The sequence below is a fragment of the Oncorhynchus nerka genome, linkage group LG28 (genome assembly GCF_034236695.1).
Source record: "Oncorhynchus nerka isolate Pitt River linkage group LG28, Oner_Uvic_2.0, whole genome shotgun sequence".
NCBI classification, from domain to species: Eukaryota; Metazoa; Chordata; class Actinopteri; order Salmoniformes; family Salmonidae; genus Oncorhynchus; species Oncorhynchus nerka.
Window position 1 is genome coordinate 84,205,242 of NC_088423.1, and position 25,745 is coordinate 84,230,986.

The 25,745-nt window shown below is 48.5% G+C and overlaps 1 protein-coding gene across 1 annotated transcript in view; it reads right to left on the reverse strand.

Annotated features, from left to right (window-relative positions):
- Nucleotides 1-25,745, reverse strand: part of LOC115124215 (nuclear factor of activated T-cells, cytoplasmic 3-like) — a 97,552-nt gene that overhangs the window by 32,827 nt on the left and 38,980 nt on the right. Inside the window, 3 exon segments of the mRNA XM_065013201.1 lie at nucleotides 5,623-5,763; nucleotides 5,944-6,140; nucleotides 6,678-6,877. Of these exon segments, the coding sequence (XP_064869273.1) occupies nucleotides 5,623-5,763; nucleotides 5,944-6,140; nucleotides 6,678-6,877 (538 nt within the window).

The window sequence follows — 25,745 nt, forward strand, 5'->3', positions numbered from 1 at the left end:
CAGTAAGCCAGTAGAGCCAGTATAGTGAGTACAGTACAGTCAGTCAGTAAGCCAGTAGAGTCAGTAGAGTACAGTCAGTCAGTAAGCCAGTAGAGTCAGTAGGGCAGTCAGTCAGTAAGCCAGTAGAGCCAGTAAGCCAGTAGAGCCAGTATAGTGAGTACAGTACAGTAGAGCCAGTAACCCAGTAGAGTCAGTAGAGTACAGTCAGTCAGTAAGCCAGTACGCCAGTATAGTCAGTACAGTACAGTCAGTCAGTAAGACAGTAGACCAAAATACTCCGTCAGTAGAGTCAGTCAGTAGAGTGAGTCATTCCATCTACAGGTCCTTTTCCTGTTTGATGAGGTTCACTCTGGTCAAATAATATGTTTTTCCCCTCAGAATAATAATAATGATGCACTTTCATATTCCCCTTCCTCTGAGCCAAACTGCTCCCTCCCTCCCCCAGAGCAGGTAATAAAGTGATAGAAGTCAGCATGAAGCCAATGGATGTGATCCTGTTTCATCTGGACAGAGGGAAAGGACCTTTCTGCTTTTCCTAGCATTAGGAGGTGATGAGCGAACGAGCCAAAGACCAGACCTCACACTGACAGACCTGCTGTAGCCAGATGGACCAGAGTCGCCTGCCTGCATCATTATGGCTCCCCTTTCTCAACTACCTCTCTCACTATCTGCATGGCAGCCAACAAAGAACTGGTAAACTGGATGGACACACAACCAACTCACTAAAAGACCTCAATTACTGCTTGTAAATAAAAACATAATATGGTAATTTAGCAAACGTTTCTATTCAAAGTTACTTTTATCATCTTTAAAAATGGGAATTGAACAAGTCCAGTAGAGATTCCGTAAACTGTAATGTAGAACTTGTTATCAACTGGTGCCTGGAGCTAGGGATTCCTGTTACCCAACCCTCCTCTCTTCCTCTGTGCATTTAGGAGCGGCGTGCCGCCACTGCATTTATTTGTATGTATGCCTCAGGAAGACCCCATCCTATCCCCCCAGGAAGACCCCATCCTACCCCCACAGGAAGACCCCATCCTATCCCCCAGGAAGACCCCACCCTATCCCCCCAGGAAGACCCCATCCTACCCCCCAGGAAGACCCCATCCTACCCCCCAGGAAGACCCCATCCTACCCCCCAGGAAGACCCCATCCTACCCCCCACAGGAAGACAACATCCTATCCCCCAGGAAGACCCCACCCTATCCCCCCAGGAAGACCCCACCCTATCCCCCAGGAAGACCCCATCCTACCCCCCCAGGAAGACCCCATCCTACCCCCAGGAAGACCCCATCCTATCCCCCCCAGGAAGACCCCATCCTACCCCCACAGGAAGACAACATCCTATCCCCCCCAGGAAGACCCCACCCTATCCCCCAGGAAGACCCCACCCTATCCCCCAGGAAGACCCCATCCTACCCCCACAGGAAGACAACATCCTATCCCCCAGGAAGACCCCACCCTATCCCCCAAGAAGACCCCATCCTATCCCCCCAGGAAGACTCCATCCACCAACCCCCGCATGAAGTCCCCACCCTACCCTAGGTAACACTGACTATACATTAACTAACTAACCACAATAAACTTGTCTTTCACACTTAACGTGATTCCACTGTTGTACTCTGTTTATGGAAGGAGAAGGTGGAAAACTCTGTCATTACTACTCTCTTCCTCTCCTCTCTTTATTCCATCCCTCCATCCGCTCGCTCCAATCAGGCATGTTCTGCAATAAGCATCTGGATTAGCCTTGATGAGGGACAATTTACACAAACCAGATCATCATTATCTCTCTCTTTCCCCCATGATGAGACACATGTCTGCAGGGCCCAGGTTTCCTCCACTCCACTCCTAGGGTAAAGGTTTCCACTCAATTTCTCAAAATAATGTATCTTAGTCAATAAGTAACAGCCCCCTTGACTCTCCTCCGTGTTTGAACTTGATTCAGTTTGGCCTCTTTCACAAAGCTATGGTGGGCAGGCAGGGACTGGTTCACAGAACGCTGTCACCCTTTCACAGTTTCCATCCTGGAGCCCGCCCATACTTGTGTTTTATTATTGAAAGAGTTAGAGGAGGGAGAGTCTAAATAGTGGGTTGTAGTAAGTAAAGTTCAACCCAAGCGATTAATGAAGAGGTACAGTATGAGCAGAAGAACCGACCACACTCAGAGACTCTCTCTTCTTAAGTTAATACACTAAACAGGTCAGGGCAGGGCTAAATATTAACACTGATAAGGACTAGAGAGAGACTGAGGAGTCAGGTGTAAGCAGTAGATTGTACTGTGTGAGTGTGTGATAACCTGTGTGTCAGTCAGTAGCAGTAGTCAGATATGCTACCCATCTTTCTCTTGGGACGGACAGATAAGATCAGAAAAAGAGACTGAGATCCATTTTAGTGGCTCTTGCTCTTGAGCTTTGTGTGTATTATAACTCATAACTCAGTAGTAACATTCCATGGATGACAGAAAAAGACATGTGCCTTAAGTAGTAGAGCAGTGCTAGTGGGCGGGATAGCAGCATGGTGTGGAACGCACCCCAGGGCTGTAGGAGGCATGGGACTGTTCTTTTTCCAGGTGTTTCTATCTAGTTGGGTCTGACTCTTCCTCCGCAGTCAGTAAATCAGCTATTGGAACCGGTTTGATCTCTGTGTTGAAAGAGGTGATTGGTGATGGTGACATTCTATCTAGAGGATGTTGAGAAGGGTCCTTACACTCCAGCTGTTTTCTACACAACAATGGTTATGTTGTTGCAACAGCGCCTCCTCAGGAGGCTGAAGAAATGTGGCTTGTCACCAAAAACACACAAACTTTTACAGATGCACAGTCGAGAGCATCCTGTCAGGCTGTATCACCACCTGGTACAGCAACTGCTCCACCCACAACCGTAAGACTCTTCAGAGGGTAGTGAGGTCTGCACAACGCATCACCGGGGGCAAACTACCTGCCCTCCAGGACACCTACACCACCCGATGTCACAGGAAGGCCATAACGATCATCAAGGACAACAACCACCCGAGCCACTGCCTGTTCACCCCACTATCATCCAGAAGGCGAGGTCAGTGCAGGTGCATCAAAGCTGGGACAGAGAGACTGAAAAAAAGCTTCTATCTCAAGGCCACCAGACTGTTAAACAGCCATCACTAACATTGAGTGGCTGCTGCCAACATACTGACTCAAATCTCTTGCCACTTTAATAATTAAAAACGGGATGTAATAAATGTATCACTAGTCACTTTAAACAATGCCACTTTATATAATGTTTACATACCCTACATTACTCATTTCATATGTATATGCTGTACTCCATACCATCTACTGCATCTTGCCTATGCCGTTCGGCCATCGCTCATCCATATATTTATATGTACATATTCTTATTCATTCCTTTACACTTGTGTGTATAAGGTAGTTGTTGTGAAATTGATAGATTACTTGTTAGATATTACTGCATGGTCGGAACTAGAAGCACAAGCATTTCGCTACACTCGCAATAGCATCTGCTAACCATGTGTATGTGACCAATACAATTTGATTTGATTTTAGTTAAGCTGGAAGTACAGTACCTAAAGCAACCCAGATCTTGGATCAACTCACTGGATCCAAACTACAGAGTATTTGCTACTGTGGATATTCTAAGGTGTTTAATTTGGATGAACCAAACAGTATTATATACACCTGGAGTCGGAAGTTTACATACACCTTAGCCAAATACATTTAAACTCAGTTTTTCACAATTCCTGACATTTAATCCTTGTAAAGATTCTGTGTCTTAGGTCAGTTAGGATCACCACTTTATTTAAAGAATGTGAAATGTCAGAATAATAGTAGAGAAAATTATTTATTTCAGCTTTTATTTCTTTCATCACATTCCCAGTGGGTCAGAAGTTTACATACACTCCATTAGTATTTGGTAGCATTGCTTTTAAATTGTTTAACTTGGGTCAAACATTTTGAGTAGCCTTCCACAAGCTTCCCACAATAAGGTGGGTGAATTTTGGTCCATTCCTCCTGACAGATCTGGTGTAACTGAGTCAGGTTTGTAGGCATCCTTGCTCGCATACGCTTTTTCAGGTCTGCCCACAAATTTTCTATGGGATTGAGGTCAGGGCTTTGTGATGGCCACTCCAATACCTTGACTTTGTTGTCCTTAAGCAATTTTGCCACAACTTTGGAAGTATACTTGGGGTCATTGTCCATTTGGAAAACACATTTGCGACCAAGCTTTAACTTCCTGACTGATGTCTTGAGATGTTGCTTCAACATATCCACCTAATTTTCCTCCCTCATGATGCCATCTATTTGGTGAAGTGCACCAGTCACTCCTTCAGCAAAGCACCCCCACAACATGATGCTGCCACCCCCGTGCTTCACGGTTGGGATGGTGTTCTTTGGTTTGCAAGCCTCTCCCTTTTCCTTCAAACATAACGATGGTCATTATGGCCAAACAGTTCTATTTTTGTTTCATCAGACCAGAGGACATTTCTCCAAAAAGTACGATATTTGTCCCCATGTGCAGTTGCAAACCGTAGTCTGGCTTATTTGTGGCGGTTTTGGAGCAGTGGCTTCTTCCTTGCTGAGTGGCCTTTCAGGTTATGTCGATATAGGACTCATTTTACTGTGGATATAGATACTTTTGTACCTGTTCCCTCCAGCTTCTTCACAAGGTCCTTTGCTGTTGTTCTGGGATTGATTTGCACTTTTCACACCAAAGTATGTTCATCTCTAGGATACAAAACACGTCTCCTTCTTGAGCGGTATGACAGCTGCATGGTCCCATGGTGTTTATACTTGCGTACTATTGTTTGTACAGATGAACGTAGTACCTTCAGGCATTTGGAAATTGCTCCCAAGGATGAACCAGACTTGTGGATGTCTACAATTATTTTTCTGAGGTCTTTGCTGATTTATTTTTATTTTCCCATGATGTCAAGCAAAGAGGCACTGAGTTTGAAGGTAGGCCTTGAAATACATCCACAGGCACACCTCCAATTGACTCAAATGATGTCAATTAGCCTATCAGAAGCTTCTAAAGCCATGAAATCCTTTTCTGGAATTTTCCAAGCTGTTTAAAGGCACAATCAACAGTGTATGTAAACTTCTGACCCACTGGAATTGTGATACAGTTAATTGTAAGTGAAATAATCTGTCGGCAAACAATTGTTAGAAAAATGACTTGTGTCATGCACAAAGTAGATGTCCTAACCGACTTGCCAAAACTATAGTTTGTTATCAAGAAATTTGTGGAGTGGTTGAAAAACGAGTTTTAATGACTCCAACCTAAGTGTATGTAAACTTCCGACTTCAACTGTATCTGATATAAAACCATTGTAGCAAGAGGACAAACTAAAAATGATCTCTCCTGATCCGTTGGACTGTTCGACCAGGTGAATTAAGAGTCAGCTTGTGGGTCAACAATATTTTATTTGACTTTTATTTTAAAAAGGGAGACACCATAGAGACCAACATCCCTTTTACAAGGGAGCCCTGCATACTGTATACACAATTTACTAAATAAAGTCAAATACAATAGAATACAAATAATCAAGAAAAACAATCACATTCCTCGGCAAGGATGTCCCTAAGGATCTCCCCCTGTGTGTGAGACGCTGTGTGTACAAGTCTCTTACCAGGGCCCTTCTCCAGGAATATGACCTTTGATTCGGGGAAGAAGTTGGATCCTGTGATGACCATCTCCTCTCCCCCGCTGACCAGACAGCCGGTCAGACTGGCCTTCTCTACCTGGGGAAGCTCCTGGGCCGAACGCTGGGCTGGGAGGATAGAGGAGAGGAGAGGGGTTTACATAGGCAGCAATGTACATATGAGAGAGAGACAGAGAAAAGAGATGAGTGGGGGGGGGGGCGGTAAAAGGCTGTATGTATGTGTGTGTGTGTGTGTGCATGTGTGTGTGTGCGTGTGCGTGCGTATCTGAACAGAATCTGGATACTCACAACACTCCACAGGGATGGATGCAGCCTGTAGAGAGAGAACCTTCCCATTGGGCTGGGGAATGTGAACACGAAACACCACTCGCACACGCGTGTTCTTCCGCCCGATATCAGTCTCCCCCTTCCGCAGCTCAATGTCTGAGTTCCGCAGCTTCAGGATGCCAGCACAGTCAATACTGCAACAGAGATAGGGAGGGGAGCTAAGCAACACCCCCCCGATTGGGTATCAATTAAGCAATTTATTAGGCTGAATGAAAGGCTGAATGAATTCCATAATAAACCTTTGCCATCATATTGTGAAAGCATATCTATCCGAGTCAAATTACAAAGTGTAAATGCAGTAAATATGATTTATTAATGCTACAGCTATGAGGGAAACACCAAATCTAAGACAAAACATCTTGGAAAACCAGAGCCTTTGAAATAAAAGCCTAAATTTATACTTTGGTCAATGTAGATCCCTAAATAAGGGAATAAAGTATATTGAAAGCATATTCTGCTTGGTGGGAAATTCTCATATTTTCCTGCTGAACTTAACCCTCCTGTTGGTTTGAATTAAGACAAATAAAATCCCTACCGTGTGTATGCATGTATGTATGTATGTCTGTCTGTGGATATTACGATCCTGTTTGATCATAAACTGTTATTTTTACACTTTCAAGGTCTTCCTCTGTGCTAGGAGGTAGCACTCATAATTCAACTGAGTAATGTAATCCTTGAGCGACCATGACACCCACCTGGCAGACATATTGTTTTCGGGAAGCAGAGGAATCTCGAGAACTTTGGTGCTGGAAATGATGATCTCCTGGCTGGCGGTGGCCACCGTTTTCCCAGTGATCCGATGCACCTGGTAGAAGGCGTGAGGTCTGAGGTAGCGGTCGTCTGCCGTGCCGATGAACATCTGTAGGTTGACAGGCTTCTCGTTGTAGCCCATCAGCTGAGACAAGGCAGAGATATGGAGGGAAGGGGGGAGAAACACCCCCCCCCCAAAAAAAACATGAGTATGTAGATAGAGTCCATATGAGCATCGCACTTCCAGGACAATCTGCACATTTCCTTTACTTCCCAATGCCACTTCTCTCTTTTCTGGAGGGAGTCTAGCCTAAATGTCAGCTTCAAACATTCAAGTGAAAACCCCAGTCAGTCAGGAATTTCTGGCAGGATCTCTGGAGATTCATCTGGATCCCTCTACTTGGCCTCCAACCAGGTCAACACACACACAGGCACACACACACACACACACAGGCACACACACGCGCAAACACGTTCTCTTCCTCTAACTAAAGACCCTCATAATTTCCCCTTTGTCTACTCTCTGTTTTAACAGGGATCATAACCCGCATGTGCACAGTTACCTCCAAAATCCCTTCTACAGAGGAACCACCATCTCAGACCTTAGCCCAGTATTTTCCAAGACAAACCCCCAACAGGTCGGAGCTACCCAAAAAGACCAAGCAAAAAACGAGGAGACACATTTTCAAAACACGAGAGAGAAAGGAGAAAGAACATGGAAATGGAAAGGGAGTGAAAAAAAATCATCTTGAAAGACATTCTTTGGTGCACCACAGTGCCGGAAACAAAATGACTACAACTTTGCTGAATGGAGTGCAAACTTGGAAAAAGAAGTCACCACGTATATGATCTTCAACTAATTCTGTGTGGTCTATCGTGCACCTTTTAAAGAACCTTTTATTGGTGAAGCTGCGGTTTTGGGTTCTAGACTAAACCTGTCAGTGAAATTGCCAACCAACGCCCATGACCCTGATCCAGCTGTGGTGCCAGTGCCAGCTTGGCCTGAGCCCTGGGCAGCCTGTGCAGCTGCTCTCTCCTTCTTGGCTCTTTCAGGGGCCAAAATGGCCATCAGCCTGCCATGCAGGTGAGAGGCCCTCCCCTCCATCCACTCCTCAGAGGGACAGAGAAAACACCGACAACACAATCCCACTACTGTTAGGAATGTTGTGCTTGGCAGGGGCCGTGACGGCAGGATGGCACCCCCTCCACCACAACTTCCACCCACCACCCCCCCCGTACCCACCTCCCCGACCCAGCCAAGCCACATCCAACCCCTGGCTCCACTGCAGCTGGAGGGTTACCCCTGCTCCCCACCCTGCGTCATACACCGGCGTTACCGTTTGGGGAAAGAGAGAAAAAGGTTAGGTGTGGAAGGAGAAAAAAATTGAAAAGAAAGGGGGGAGTTTGAGGGTGGGAGTTGTCATTATGCAGTCCACAGACCAACAGCAGCCAAAACAGTGAAATTATGGTCTGGATGGAAACAAGTGTACCTGAGAAAAACACCAACCACCAAAAATCACATGCCGCTAGGTTTCAAAATATTGACTTTCTCTGAAACCAATTATTGGACATCCTTTTCCTTTCCAGCTCCAACTGAAAGCTTGACTGTGGTGGTGTGTGCTCACTTAGGGGGGAGAGATCCTATCAGCCACTCCATTGGTTTTTATTGCATTTTCAGACTATTTTCTCTCTGACTAAAACACATAGCTGGGACCCAGCGGGGTCAGAATAGAGGTATGGGGGCCTGTTGGGGTCAGACAGAGTCAGTGGAAACGATGTGTTATGTTTAGTGGTCTTTGAGAGAAGACGAGTCCCCTGGGTATCAAACAGGGTAGTAAAGACCTCTACTACTATAACGCTGAAGACAGGAGCAGGGTTCTAATGAGCATAAAGCCTCAGTGTTCTGAATAGGGGTAGGGAGGTGAGGTAGCCGGGACACACAGTCTGCAAGACGATGCTGGTCAGGGGCTTTGTTAACGCAGTGAACCCTAACCCATCCCCTCTCCCTGACCTCTAACCTCTGTGTGTGTGTGTGTGTGTGTGTGTGTGTGAGAGAGAGAGAGAAAGGTGGCAGGGTTTATGATGACCTGGCTCATCATAGGCCTAATTACAGGTTACAAGGCCCGGCTGGTCTGGTCTGGCTGGTTAATTCATCTTCAGGGTAGATGGCAAAAAAATAATAAAAGCAGGCCCAGCAGCTGCCCACTGCAGCCCTGCCAGGCTCAACTCAACCAGGTTAGTTCACTCTCCTCTCTGCTTTGCAGCTCCGCCTATTTATACAGGCAGGCACATCTAGGAAAGCACCAGCAACACATGGAGACCTTTAGAGTATGGGTGATTAGACCCGTTCTGTTCCATTTGGACTTCATTCTTGATTCTTAACCTTTCAACACACGGCAGACACATTACAGCTGAGCAGTAGGCCTACTTCCAATTCAGGTTGATGTGGTACTGGACAATTTGTCTCAGTTAGAATTTCCAGTTCCACAATGCATTGTTCATGCTGAAGTACTGGGTGCTTAATAATCAAATGCAGCCACTGCTTTAATGAACAAAAACCAAAGCATTTTGATATGATATATCCCCCTATTATGGGGTCATCCTCAATCCCTAGAGAACCCCATCAACATGAAATACATCAATGTGTGTGTGTGTGTCTGCATGTGTCTAGCTAACTAGTGATAATTATCATTACAATTACCTGTGATCGTATTCAAAACCTTAAGTCTACTTTCAAAAAGCTCAAAGTCATTAGGCATGGCTTTATGAGGTGCTTTACAGTCTGTTATTACTAGTATAGATATGGCAAGCGGACTATGGGAGTACTGACTGACTGACTGACTGACTGAGTGTGTGTGTGTGCGTGTGTGGCGTTGTAATGTTTATTCACAGCACACCATGTGTGTTCCAGACAGCATATAGCGACTTTATGTTTCTGTGTGGGTGTGAAACTGTGAGAGCGCAGGGGGGTGAAAGAGAGAGAGAGAGAGGAAGGGACGTGACGAGCACTACAGCACAAAACGTGGTCAGAAATCAAGTATTGTTATTGTTTTGTGAAACCATGTTTCGTGCTGAGGTACTTTTCGCGTCTCTAAACAAAATACTCTGTTCACATGAAATACTTTGAACACCTGCAGTTCATCCTGGAGTAGAAGTTTCTGTAAAGACCTACTACACCAAGGCCTCTCTCAGTCTCTAGTCTATAACACGAGGCCCAGGTCTGGAGTATAAGTTTCTGTAAAGACCTACTACACCAAGGCCTCTCTCAGTCTCTAGTCTATAACACGAGGCCCAGGTCTGGAGTAGAGGTTTCTGTAAAGACCTACTACACCAAGGCCTCTCTCAGTCTCTAGTCTATAACACGAGGCTCAGGTCTGGAGTAGAGGTTTCTGTAAAGACCTACTACACCGAGGCCTCTCTCAGTCTCTAGTCTATAACACGAGGCCCAGGTCTGGAGTAGAGGTTTCTGTAAAGACCTACTACACCAAGGCCTCTCTCAGTCTCTAGTCTATAACACGAGGCCCAGGTCTGGAGTAGAGGTTTCTGTAAAGACCTACTACACCAAGGCCTCTCTCAGTCTCTAGTCTATAACACGAGGCCCAGGTCTGGAGTAGAAGTTTCTGTAAAGACCCACTACACCAAGGCCTTTCTCGGTCTCTAGTCTATAACACGAGGTCCAGGTCTGGTAGCGAGCCATCATGTTATCAAACACACTCAGCAGATGTGGGCTGCTCCAAATTAAATAATACGTCAGGTAAAACTGATTAGGGCCTGACCGTAGAGTAGAAAAAGCCCTGCATCAGCACTCCCAGTGAGTCAACACCACACGGTTAAACAGAACAAAAACAGAAGACAGAGATGGCTAATTTAACAACCTCTGACATTTAAAACTACTTCCAAAATAACTATTTTCTTTGCAATTTCCGTTTTTCAGTCCCAACATCATAGCAAGGCTACACCTTTCCAAATACTGTAATGTGTAAACTGTTATGTAAACATAACACATGCGAGGACAAATAAGCAAAAAATACAGACACACACATGTAGGCACAGGCAGAGTAGACACACGCAGACACACACACACACACGTAGGCACAGGCAGAGTAGACACACGCAGACACACACACATGTAGACACAGGTAGAGTAGACACACACACACACACACACACGTAGACACAGGCAGAGTAGACACACACACACACGTAGACACAGGCAGAGTAGACACACACACACACGTAGACACAGGCAGAGTAGACACACACACACATAGACACAGGCAGAGTAGACACACACACACGTAGACACAGGCAGAGTAGACACACACACACACATAGACACAAGCAGAGTAGACACACACACACACGTAGACACAGGCAGACACACACACAGACACAGACAGAGTAGACACACGCAGACACACACATGTAGACACAGGCAGAGTAGACACACACACACAGACAGAGTAGACACACGCAGACACACACATGTAGACACAGGCAGAGTAGACACACACACACACAGACAGAGTAGACACACGCAGACACACACATGTAGACACAGGCAGAGTAGACACACACACACACAGGCAGAGTAGACACATGCAGACACACACACACAGAGACACAAAAACGCACCCTCTGCCTGCTTGTTTCACATTCCTCGCCTCACATCCCCCACCAAATCCATGGTTGGTGTGAAATACCACAGGAGGGTGGTCTCTGCACTTTCTTAACCTCCTGAAATCCTCTGGGACCAGCTGGTCAATAAGATCTGATGGATCACGTCAGTCAGTAGTCAAATTAAACCTGCTGACATTAATACCAGTCACATGTCTGACACACACTGCACTGCTGCTGCTGGATATATGTCTGCGTCCCAAAAGCCACCCTATTCCCTACATAGTGCAGTAATTGCACTACTTTTTTACCAGGGAAATGGTTGAAAGTAGGTAGCTATGTAGGGACTAGAATGCCACTTGGAACACAACCATAGGCTGCATGCTAGGTTACCTAAATATAAAACTGCTGGATACCATTACAGATTCAGGTCTAAATAAAGAGAGGCTTATTTTGGTTCTGTGGCATCTGTTCCACTGATCCAGTATTAGAAGAGAAAACAGCCTGGCCGGCAGGGACCAGGGAGAAGAGGGTGACATGAAACAAGGAGATATTTAAAACAGCATTTGAAAAGTGTTGAGGGATGGGTTGGGTTGGGGCTGGGGCTGGGGCTGGGGCTAGGTTGGGCTGGGGCGGGCTAGGGCTGGGGCTGGGACTGGGGCTGGGGCTAGGGCTGGGACTGGGGTTGGGCTGGGCGCCATATCACCAACAGAAGCGTAGCCCGCCAAACTTCACAGTGAGAGCGGCATGTTTCACCATGCCTAAATCCACCCTCCCCTTTCCCTCGCTCCTTACCTCTCCTCCTCACCCCTTCAGCTCCGACCCTCTACCTCCCTCCCCTTTCCCTCGCTCCTCACCCCCTTCAGCTCCAACCCTCTACCTCCCTCCCCTTTCCCCTCGCTCCTCCACACCCCCTTCAGCTCCGACCCTCTACCTCCCTCCCCTTTCCCTCGCTCCTCACCTCTCCTCCTCACCCCTTCAGCTCCAACCCTCTACCTCCCTCCCCTTTCCTCGCTCCTCCACACCCCCTTCAGCTCCGACCCTCTACCTCCCTCCCCTTTTCCTCGCTCCTCACCTCTCCTCCTCACCCCTTCAGCTCCAACCCTCTACCATCCCTCCCCTTTCCCTCGCTCCTCACCTCTCCTCCTCACCCCTTCATCTCCGACCCTCTACCACATCTCCCCTTTCCCTCGCTCCTCACCTCTCCTCCTCACCCCCTTCAGCTCCAACCCTCTACCTCCCTCCCCTTTCCCTCGCTCCTCCACACCCCCTTCAGCTCCGACCCTCTACCTCCCTCCCCTTTCCCTCGCTCCTCACCTCTCCTCCACACCCCCTTCAGCTCCGACCCTCTACCTCCCTCCCCTTTCCCTCGCTCCTCACCTCTCCTCCTCACCCCCCGTTCAGCTCCAACCCTCTACCTCCCTCCCCTTGCTCCTCCACACCCCCTTCAGCTCCGACCCTCTACCTCCCTCCCCTTTCCCTCGCTCCTCACCTCTCCTCCTCACCCCCTTCAGCTCAGACCCTCTACCTCCCTCCCCTTTCCCTCGCTCCTCACCTCTCCTCCTCACCCCCTTCAGCTCCAACCCTCTACCTCCCTCCCCTTTCCCCTCGCTCCTCCACACCCCCTTCAGCTCCGACCCTCTACCTCCCTCCCCTTTCCCTCGCTCCTCACCCCCTTCAGCTCCGACCCTCTACCTCCCTCCCCTTTCCCTCGCTCCTCACCTCTCCTCCTCACCCCCTTCAGCTCCAACCCTCTACCTCCCTCCCCTTTCCCTTCGCTCCTCCACACCCCCTTCAGCTCCGACCCTCTACCTCGCTCCTCACCTCTCCTCCACACCCCCTTCAACTCCGACCCTCTACCTCCCTCCCCTTTCCCTCGCTCCTCACCTCTCCTCCTCACCCCCTTCAGCTCCGACCCTCTACCTCCCTCCCCTTTCCCTCGCTCCTCACCCCCTTCAGCTCCGACCCTCTACCTCCCTCCCCTTTCCCCTCGCTCCTCACCTCTCCTCCTCACCCCCTTCAGCTCCGACCCTCTACCTCCCTCCCCTTTCCCTCGCTCCTCACCTCTCCTCCTCACCCCCTTCAGCTCCAACCCTCTACCTCCCTCCCCTTTCCCTCGCTCCTCACCTCTCCTCCTCACCCCCTTCAGCTCCGACCCTCTACCTCCCTCCCCTTTCCCTCGCTCCTCACCTCTCCTCCTCACCCCCTTCAGCTCCGACCCTCTACCTCCCTCCCCTTTCCCTCGCTCCTCACCTCTACTCCTCACCCCCTTCAGCTCCAACCCTCTACCTATCTCCCCTTTCCCCTCGCTCCTCCACACCCCCTTCAGCTCCGACCCTCTACCTCCCTCCCCTTTCCCTCGCTCCTCACCTCTCCTCCTCACCCCCTTCAGCTCCGACCCTCTACCTCCCTCCCCTTTCCCTCGCTCCTCACCTCTCCTCCTCACCCCGTTCAGCTCCAACCCTCTACCTCCCTCCCCTTGCTCCTCCACACCCCCTTCAGCTCCGACCCTCTACCTCCCTCCCCTTTCCCTCGCTCCTCACCTCTCCTCCTCACCCCCTTCAGCTCCGACCCTCTACCTCCCTCCCCTTTCCCTCGCTCCTCACCTCTCCTCCTCACCCCTCTATCTCCCTCCCCTTTCCCCTCGCTCCTCCACACCCCCTTCAGCTCCGACCCTCTACCTCCCTCCCCTTTCCCTCGCTCCTCACCTCTCCTCCTCACCCCCTTCAGCTCCGACCCTCTACCTCCCTCCCCTTTCCCTCGCTCCTCACCTCTCCTCACCCCGTTCAGCTCCAACCCTCTACCTCCCTCCCCTTGCTCCTCCACACCCCCTTCAGCTCCAACCCTCTACCTCCCTCCCCTTTCCCCTCGCTCCTCCACACCCCCTTCAGCTCCGACCCTCTACCTCCCTCCCCTTTCCCTCGCTCCTCACCTCTCCTCCACACCCCTTCAGCTCCGACCCTCTACCTCCCTCCCCTTTCCCTCGCTCCTCACCTCTCCTCCTCACCCCCTTCAGCTCCGACCCTCTACCTCCCTCCCCTTTCCCTCGCTCCTCCACACCCCTTCAGCTCCGACCCTCTACCTCCCTCCCCTTTCCCCTCGCTCCTCACCCCCTTCAGCTCCGACCCTCTACCTCCCTCCCCTTTCCCTCGCTCCTCACCTCTCCTCCTCACCCCCTTCAGCTCCAACCCTCTACCTCCCTCCCCTTTCCCCTCGCTCCTCCACACCCCCTTCAGCTCCGACCCTCTACCTCCCTCCCCTTTCCCCTCGCTCCTCCACACCCCCTTCAGCTCCGACCCTCTACCTCCCTCCCCTTTCCCTCGCTCCTCCTCACCCCCTTCAGCTCCGACCCTCTACCTCCCTCCCCTTTCCCTCGCTCCTCACCCCCTTCAGCTCCGACCCTCTACCTCCCTCCCCTTTCCCCTCGCTCCTCACCTCTCCTCCTCACCCCCTTCAGCTCCAACCCTCTACCTCCCTCCCCTTTCCCTCGCTCCTCACCTCTCCTCCTCACCCCCTTCAGCTCCAACCCTCTACCTCCCTCCCCTTTCCCCTCGCTCCTCCACACCCCCTTCAGCTCCGACCCTCTACCTCCCTCCCCTTTCCCTCGCTCCTCACCTCTCCTCCTCACCCCCTTCAGCTCCAACCCTCTACCTCCCTCCCCTTTCCCCTCGCTCCTCCACACCCCCTTCAGCTCCGACCCTCTACCTCCCTCCCCTTTCCCCTCGCTCCTCCACACCCCTTCAGCCCCGACCCTCTACCTCCCTCCCCTTTCCCTCGCTCCTCACCTCTCCTCCTCACCCCCTTCAGCTCCGACCCTCTACCTCCCTCCCCTTTCCCTCGCTCCTCACCTCTCCTCCACACCCCTTCAGCTCCGACCCTCCTCCTCCCCCCATTCAGCTCCGACCCTCCTCCTCCCCCCCTTCAGCTCCGACCCTCTCTACTGTAACACAACACGTTCTTTAGGCGCATGCCTCTGCCAAGTTGTTTCCCTGTGTTTCTCTGGTGTTGCCATGGCAAGGCTCTGTGCATGTGTCTATGAGTGTGTGTGTATAGGAGTGCATTCTCACACTGGTGTAAACTACAGCGCTTAGTGTGTGTGTGTGTGTGTGTGTGTGTGTGTGAGAGAGTGAGTGAGTGAGTGTGAGTGAGTGAGTGAGAGATGTATATATGTTGGAGTGGCAACAACGGTGGTCAAGGTCATGGGCAGCTTCTGAGCCATGACGTTCAGTGGTGTCTCTGCTCTGACACGGCTTAGGGCCCACCCACGCACACAGCCCTGTTCACATACAGGCCTGCTGTGTACCCAGCACACCAGGGCCCAGAGAGCCGCTTGGCCGTTTGTTTAAACAAGGTCAATGCGCACACACGCACACAGAGAGAGAGAGAGAGAGAGCAGAGCAGAGCAGAGCAACGTCTACTGTATGCTCAGCCAGTATATGGTTCTGCAGGTCTGCTCAAAGCTCAGTGACTCTTTCCCCTTTTCTATCCCTCTCTTCCTCCCCCCATGTCTCTCCCCTTACCTCTGCTTGAAGCTGAAGGCTATTTCCCCCTTCTCTTTACCACCCCCCCCCCTTTTCTCCATCCATCCTTCCCCTCTCTCTCGCTCGCTCTCTCTCTCTCTCAATTCAATTCAAAGCGCTTTATTGGCATGGGAAACATATGTTACAATGTCAAAGCAAGTGAAATAGAAAATAAATAAAAGTGAAATAAACAATATAAAATGAACAATAAACATCTCCCCCTCTCTCCCACCACCAAGTACCCTCTCCCTGCCGTCTCACTGCACACTAACCCTGATTACATCAAATGAGAGTGGAGCCTCACAGCCTACATCATGTTTACATCAAATAGAGCCTGGGGCAGGACAACAGCTCCGGTCGGTTCACACAGTGCAAACTGCAGAGCAGAGAGTTGCTCCTCTCCCTCTTTATTACCCATACACGCCTATTGAAAGAGTCAACAAAGCCATGCCACAACAATACAGAGGAATAGAGACTACACACAGTGGAGCAGAGAGTTGCTCCTCTCCCTCTTTATTACCCATACACGCCTATTGAAAGAGTCAACAAAGCCATGCCACAACAACACAGAGGAATAGAGACTACACACAGTGGAGCAGAGGGGACTGGTGTAGAAGTGACAACACAGAGGAATAAAGACTACACACTGTGGAGCAGAGAGTTGCTCATCTCCCTCTTTATTACCCATACACGCCTATTGAAAGAGTCAACAAAGCCAATAGACTACACACTGTGGAGCACAGGGGACTGGTGTAGAAGTGACAACACAGAGGAATAGAGACAACACACAGTGGAGCACAGGGGACTGGTGTAGAAAAGTGACAACACAGAGGAATAGAGACAACACACAGTGGAGCAGAGGGGACTGGTGTAGAAGTGACAACACAGAGGAATAAAGACTACACACAGTGGAGCAGAGGGGACTGGTGTAGAAAAGTGACAACACAGAGGAATAGAGACAACACACAGTGGAGCAGAGGGGATTGGTGTAGAAGTGACAACACAGAGGAATAAAGACTACACACAGTGGAGCAGAGGGGACTGGTGTAGAAAAGTGACAACACAGAGGAATAAAGACTACACACAGTGGAGCAGAGGGGGACTGGTGTAGAAAAGTGACAACACAGAGGAATAGACTACACACAGCGGAGCAGAGGGGACTGGTGTAGAAAAGTGACAACACAGAGGAATAGACTACACACAGCGGAGCAGAGGGGACTGGTGTAGAAAAGTGACAACACAGAGGAATAGAGACAACACACAGTGGAGCAGAGGGGATTGGTGTAGAAGTGACAACACAGAGGAATAAAGACTACACACAGTGGAGCAGAGGGGACTGGTGTAGAAAAGTGACAACACAGAGGAATAAAGACTACACACAGCAGAGCAGAGGGGACTGGTGTAGAAAAGTGACAACACAGAGGAATAGAGACAACACAGTGGAGCAGAGGGGACTGGTGTAGAAGTGACAACACAGAGGAATAAAGACTACACACAGTGGAGCACAGGGGACTGGTGTAGAAAAGTGACAACACAGAGGAATAGAGACAACACACAGTGGAGCAGAGGGGACTGGTGTAGAAAAGTGACAACACAGAGGAATAGAGACAACACACAGTGGAGCACAGGGGACTGGTGTAGAAAAGTGACAACACAGAGGAATAGAGACAACACACCGTGGAGCAGAGGGGACTGGTGTAGACGTGACAACACAGAGGAATAAAGACTACACACAGTGGAGCACAGGGGACTGGTGTAGAAAAGTGACAACACAGAGGAATAGAGACAACACACAGTGGAGCAGAGGGGACTGGTGTAGAAAAGTGACAACACAGAGGAATAGAGACAACACACTGGAGCAGAGGGGGACTGGTGTAGAAAAGTGACAACACAGAGGAATAGAGACAACACACAGTGGAGCAGAGGGGACTGGTGTAGAAAAGTGACAACACAGAGGAATAAAGACTACACACAGCGGAGCATTTACATTTTACATTTACATTTAAGTCATTTAGCAGACGCTCTTATCCAGAGCGACTTACAAATTGGTGCAGAGGGGACTGGTGTAGAAAAGTGACAACACAGAGGAATAGAGACAACACACAGTGGAGCAGAGGGGACTGGTGTAGAAAAGTGACAACACAGAGGAATAGAGACTACACACAGTGGAGCAGAGGGGACTGGTGTAGAAAAGTGACAACACAGAGGAATAGAGACAACACACAGTGGAGCAGAGGGGACTGGTGTAGAAAAGTGACAACACAGAGGAATAGAGACTACACACAGTGGAGCAGAGGGGACTGGTGTAGAAAAGTGACAACACAGAGGAATAGAGACTACACACAGCGGAGCAGAGGGGACTGGTGTAGAAAAGTGACAACACAGAGGAATAGAGACAACACACAGCGGAGCAGAGGGGACTGGTGTAGAAGTGACAACACAGAGGAATAAAGACTACACACAGTGGAGCAGAGGGGACTGGTGTAGAAAAGTGACAACACAGAGGAATAGAGACAACACACAGTGGAGCAGAGGGGACTGGTGTAGAAGTGACAACACAGAGGAATAAAGACTACACACAGTGGAGCAGAGGGGACTGGTGTAGAAAAGTGACAACACAGAGGAATAACTACACACAGTGGAGCAGAGGGGGACTGGTGTAGAAAAGTGACAACACAGAGGAATAGACTACACACAGCGGAGCAGAGGGGACTGGTGTAGAAAAGTGACAACACAGAGGAATAGAGACTACACACAGCAGAGCAGAGGGGACTGGTGTAGAAAAGTGACAACACAGAGGAATAGAGACAACACACAGTGGAGCAGAGGGGACTGGTGTAGAAAAGTGACAACACAGAGGAATAGAGACAACACAGTGGAGCAGAGGGGACTGGTGTAGAAGTGACAACACAGAGGAATAAAGACTACACACAGTGGAGCACAGGGGACTGGTGTAGAAAAGTGACAACACAGAGGAATAGAGACAACACACAGCGGAGCAGAGGGGACTGGTGTAGAAAAGTGACAACACAGAGGAATAGAGACTACACACAGCGGAGCAGAGGGGACTGGTGTAGAAAAGTGACAACACAGAGCAATAGAGACAACACACAGTGGAGCAGAGGGGACTGGTGTAGAAGTGACAACACAGAGGAATAAAGACTACACACAGTGGAGCAGAGGGGACTGGTGTAGAAAAGTGACAACACAGAGGAATAACTACACACAGTGGAGCAGAGGGGGACTGGTGTAGAAAAGTGACAACACAGAGGAATAGAGACAACACACAGCAGAGCAGAGGGGACTGGTGTAGAAAAGTGACAACACAGAGCAATAGAGACAACACACAGTGGAGCAGAGGGGGACTGGTGTGGAAAAGTGACAACACAGAGGAATAAAGACTACACACAGTGGAGCAGAGGGGGACTGGTGTAGAAAAGTGACAACGCAACAAGCCACATGCTTTATATGTGACAAAAGCTGCTGGTTATGCTGTAGAGAAATAGAACCACAGTCGCCGGTAGTCAGAGAGGGGGTTGGTGATATATCAAAATCATTCTGTGTGGCCAGAGAGGGAAACGTAATGCGCTCTTGGACAGCCTCAGCCCATCTTGTCTTTCAAATCCCATTTTCAGACACCATGGACTCATTTAGAGTTATTAAAAAGACTGAACATTAAAGACTAAATGCAAGGGCTGCAATATAAAACATTTTATATTTAGTGTTTTTGTTTCCAGAAGCCTTTTACCTAATACACAATACTGTAAGTGTAAACTGTAGTGGAGCGGGTCGAGAGTTTCATCCACATCACCAACTTACTATCATGGTCCAAACACACCAAGATAGTCAAGAAGAGGGCACAACAACACCTTTTAACCCTCAGGAGACTGAAAACATTTGGCATGGGTCCCCAGATCCTCAAAAAGTTCTACAGCTGCACCATCGAGAGCATGGTTGCATCACCGCCTGGCATGGCAACTGCTCGGCATCTGACCGTAAGGCGCTACAGAGGGTAGTGCGTTCGGCCCTGTACATCACTGGAGCCAAGCTTCCTGCCATTCAGGACCTATATACTAGGCATGTCAGAGGAAGACCCAAAAATGTTCAAAGACACCAGTCACCAAAGTTATAGCCTGTGCTCTCTGCTACCGCACGGCAAGGATATGCATTTTCTTGGTATCATTTGAAAGGAAACACTCTGAATTTTGTGGAAATGTGAATTGAACGTAGGAGAATAACACAATAGATCTGGTAGAAGAAAATACAAGGAAATAAACATATGTTTTCTGTTTTTTATTGTTGCTGCATCATCTTTCAAATGACCAAGAACAGCCAAACATACAGATAGGATGATGGGGATGGTTTGACCAAGAACAGCCAAACATACAGATAGGATGATGGGGATGGTTTGACCAAGAACAGCCAAACATACAGATAGGATGATGGGGATGGTTTGACCAAGAACAGCCAAACATACAGATAGGATGATGGGGATGGTTTGACCAAGAACAGCCAAACATACAGATAGGATGCTGGGGATGATTTGACCAAGAACAGCCAAACATACAGATAGGATGATGGGGATGATTTGACCAAGAACAGCCAAACATACAGATAGGATGCTGGGGATGATTTGACCAAGAACAGCCAAACATACAGATAGGATGCTGGGGATGATTTGACCAAGAACAGCCAAACATACAGATAGGATGCTGGGGATGATTTGACCAAGAACAGCCAAACATACAGATAGGATGATGGGGATGATTTGACCAAGAACAGCCAAACATACAGATAGGATGCTGGGGATGATTTGACCAAGAACAGCCAAACATACAGATAGGATGCTGGGGATGATTTGACCAAGAACAGCCAAACATACAGATAGGATGCTGGGGATGATTTGACCAAGAACAGCCAAACATACAGATAGGATGATGGGGATGGTTTGACCAAGAACAGCCAAACATACAGATAGGATGATGGGGATGATTTGACCAAGAACAGCCAAACATACAGATAGGATGATGGGGATGGTTTGACCAAGAACAGCCAAACATACAGATAGGATGATGGGGATGATTTGACCAAGAACAGCCAAACATACAGATAGGATGATGGGGATGGTTTGACCAAGAACAGCCAAACATACAGATAGGATGATGGGGATGATTTGACCAAGAACAGCCAAACATACAGATAGGATGATGGGGATGATTTGACCAAGAACAGCCAAACATACAGATAGGATGATGGGGATGATTTGACCAAGAACAGCCAAACATACAGATAGGATGATGGGGATGATTTGACCAAGAACAGCCAAACATACAGATAGGATGATGGGGATGATTTGACCAAGAACAGCCAAACATACAGATAGGATGATGGGGATGATTTGACCAAGAACAGCCAAACATACAGATAGGATGCTGGGGATGATTTGACCAAGAACAGCCAAACATACAGATAGGATGCTGGGGATGATTTGACCAAGAACAGCCAAACATACAGATAGGATGCTGGGGATGATTTGACCAAGAACAGCCAAACATACAGATAGGATGCTGGGGATGATTTGAATGAAGAACATAAGATGGCAACAATAGCTGAGCAAAAATGAGCGAGCTACATGACATTGAGCATGAAGTCACCCAGGTGACCCACACAAATGTACCCAAATGTACCCAAATGTACCCAAGTGGCCGAATTGGTACAGTTTGATACATTTTGAAGGAAAGAACTATATACAAAATACATAAATGCTATTCTAACACCCCCCCCTCTCCAAAAAATATATATACAAAATATTTTTAAATAAATAACTAATAATAATTAAACATAAACAAATAACAAGGGTAACTATTTACACATTTTCTATTTACAATATTGTGAAGACCCTCAGTCCTCTACACAATATTGTGCTGCTGATGCCATGGCCCATAGCAGTCTCTTTCTGCTGTAAAGCAGAGGCTTACTGAACAGGTGGTGCAGGTGAGGGGGCATTTCCTGTGACAAAGGGCACAACGACGTCTCCCTACTGTGCCCCTTTTGCCCTGAGGCACATTCATGCCTGCAGAGATGAATCTGGGCAGGTGAACACCACTGGAGCAGAAAAGACAGAGGTAGAGGGGACAGAAGGTGCTGAGGCAACTCGGTCTCGTTTTCTCTATCAATTTCCTCTATAATTTGGGTTAAATCTGTATACCTAGACTTTGTTTTAGCTTTTCTGGATTTATTCGCCATAATTTAAATATATAAACTTGCTGAAAATGCTATTGACTATGTACTGCTATGCGTAACACTCGTGGCTCCGTCAAGTAGGATTTGCAATGGTGAATGAACCTCGTTTACGACAAAGGCTGGTCTTCGAACGTATAACCACTACATATTGCCGTTTACCTCAGCTCATTGGCTATCTTCCAAGCTAGATTTCAAGATGATTAGTGGTCATTGGGCCAAAATACAGTCAATCAACGATAGAGCGGTCCTACCATTGGTGCGCAATGAGGTCATTGATTGGTTTCTTCAAAATCAGTTTGTTTCGGTCAATACGTCCCAGGAAAAGAACCATCAAGTATGGTTGTGTTAGTAACAACCAGAGGATTGCAATGAAACCAACCATGACTGGATAAACATTTGTTTAGTGTGTGTAATTACCACAAACGCTTCGTCCAAAGTTGAGTGAGACGGAAATCACGACGCAAGCAGTTTACAAATGTTTCGTGTTAGGCTATAAAAATGGATGTTATCAAACAAAACAAACATTCACTGTGTAGTTAGGACACTTGGCATTGCCACCAGAGGAAGATCTTCAAAGGTAAGCGATTTATTTTATTGTTATTTCTGACTTTCGTGACGCTAATGCTTGGTTGGAAAATGCTAGTAATACTTGTGTGTGCGAGGAGCTGTCCTCAGAAAATCGCATGGTTTGCTTTCACAGTAAAGCCTTTTTGAAATCTGACACAGCGGCTGGATTAATAAGACGTTCATCTTTTAAATGATGTAAGATACATGTATTTACAATGTTAGCGCTCTGCAGTATCACCGGATGGTGGCCTGGTGGGATGTTAGCGTCTCACCTACCCTAGAAAGGTTAAGGGCTTGTAACTAAGCATTTCACACTAAGTTCTACACCTGTGTGTGTGTCTGTATCCATGGCCCAACTGTGTAACACTGTGGATCTCCTTTTCTTTGTGTCGAAGCAGCAAGCGCACAATTAGGTTGGTTAAATACGCACATGGATTGCTAAGCCAGAGGCTTTGGACTTACCCATCCCCTAGCAACAGGTGTGCCTGACAATTATGGTCTGCCTGTCCAGCAGTTTGGCTAGCCTCGGAGGAGAAGCCCTAGCTTAGCATGGCGTAACCCAGGCTATGTTTACATTAGAACAGCTTAGCGTAGCATAGCCTAGCGTGGTATCCACTGGAATAAGCAGCATTCCACACAGAACACAGTGGTATGAATCACCTCTGTCCAAACAGTGCCATGTAAACAGTGTCACATTGTTTTGCTTTTGTTTGTCTGGCTACTGTAGGTTTTAGTTAGAAGATGACTGTTATGACATGCAGACCTGTGGCTTTCTTTCTGTTGCACTCTATGGTTTATTTTGGGGGGGAGACACGGACTGAGGAGACTACATTTATGACTTTCCCTTATACTACTCATTAACCTATAGTAGGATATGCATGTGCATGTACGCCCAAGGGAACAGTTCGGTGGCCGTTTGATCACAGTGTGGATAAGATCAGTTAGTCTTGCATGTTCCTCTCATGTAAATGACGCTGCCCTGCCTGATAACCTGGTGACCCTTGGGGTTATGGGAAGGAGACCCTGTAGCTAGCGACCTTTCAAATCTACTAAACAATACGGGGGATGAAATGAAAACCACTCATTTAAGATGAGGCCCCCCAAGCAAACAAATGCCTGTTGCTCAAACTAGGTGAGCAGCATTATCAGTGAAGTACACGTCCTATAGAGAGGCATGCTTTAAAGCAGCCTTTCTTTTCCTTTGGTTTGCAACAAGTCAACATACGGCAGTAAAAGCATGAATCTTAACAGTAGCAGAAAACAGAGACAAGTACACCCTTCCCTTTCAGGTGGTGGGAGACAGCTTCCCGCCTCAGGCACACAACCTCTACCATTATAACTGCATCTGTGGCCCACTGTGATAAGAGAAAACAGCAGACAAAGACTGGCTGACTTCTGCCATATAAACAGGGCTCAGTCACAGAGAGTCTAGACAAATAGATAGATGATAGGGAGACAAGCCAGGAAGTGCTTCAGGAACAGGACCGGTACAATTAGCATAAAGCAGATACTGTAGCATGAATAATGTAGGCTGATTGGCTGAGGGGGAGACACGTACGCACACACCTACATGCCCATGTCTGCCCGCCCGCCGTCTGTCCTGCTCCTTCTGCAGTGGTAAAAAAAATAGGTTGGGTTAACTCTGACGCCGGTCGCAGTGAGAAAAGTCACGCTTCCTGTACTTTCAATGCATTTTTCCGCAAAAGGTGATTAAACTGTTTTTACCGTCCACTACACCACTGCCCCTCCCCTGCGCTACATCTACCTACAGTAGCTCTGATACCCGACCCGAGTCTGAAGGGCCCCAACATTATACTTCAGGTTAAGGCCTTCTTTTTCATCAACCAGGGTACGGGCCGGGCTCCCTCCTGCTCTGCTGTGCAGTGTCTCTGTACAGTCATATCTTACCATCATAACATGGTGTCAGAACGTCTTATAAAATATAAAACCAGAACATTGTCCAAGTCAACAGGATAGATTATTAGACTGAAAATAATAATACTTAATAATAATAAAAAATGTACGTTTTGGTAGGAGTTTAGAGTGACCAAAAGTTGCTAGCCAACAGCTCTACCACGTCTCATGAGCAGCCCAAGCTGGGCCGTTGCAGAGAGCGGCTGCAGCACAGTGCAGGGATGGAGCAGGGGAGCAGACAGAGATGAGCAGCTCATGGAGAAAGGGCCTGGGTAGGGTAGGGCCTGAACGTGGTGGGCACGGGTAGGGCCTGAAAGTCGTGGGCATGGGTAGGGCCTGAACATCGTGGGCATGGGTAGGGTAGAGCATGAACGTCGTGGACATGGGTAGTGTAGAGCCTGAACGTCGTGGACATGGGTAGTGTAGAGCCTGAACGTCGTGGGCATGATGGGTAGGGTAGAACCTGAACGTCGTGAACATGGGTAGTGTAGAGCCTGAACGTCGTCGGCATGGGTAGGGTAGAGCCTGAACGTCGTGGGTAGGGGAGAACCTGAACGTTGTGGGCATGGGTAGGATAAAGCCTGAATTTCGTGAGCATGGATAGGGTCGAGCCTGAACGCTGTAGGCATGGGTAGGATAGGGCCTGAACGCTGTAGGCATGGGTAGGGCCTGAATGTCGTGGACATGGGTAGGGTAGGCCATGAAAGTCGTGGGCATGGTTAGGGCCTGACAGTCATGGTCATGGGTAGGGTAGAGCCTAAATGTCGTGGGCATGGGTAGGCTAGGGCCTGAACGTCGTGGGCATGGGTAGGGCCTAAACGTTGTGGGCATGGGTAGTGAAGAGCCTGAACGTCGTGGGCAAGGGTAGGGTAGTGCCTGAACATCGTGGGCATGGGTAGGATAGGGCCTAAACGTCGTGGACATGGGTAGTGTAGAGCCTGAATGTTGTGGACATGGGTAGTGAAGAGCCTGAACGTCGTGGGCATGGGTAGTGTAGAACCTGAATGTCGTGGACATGGGTAGGTTGGAACCTGAATGTCGTGGACATGGGTAGGGTAGAACCTGAACGTCGTGGACATGGGTAGTGTAGAGCCTGAACGCTGTGGACATGGGTAGTGTAGAGCCTGAACGTCGTGGACATGGGTAGTGTAG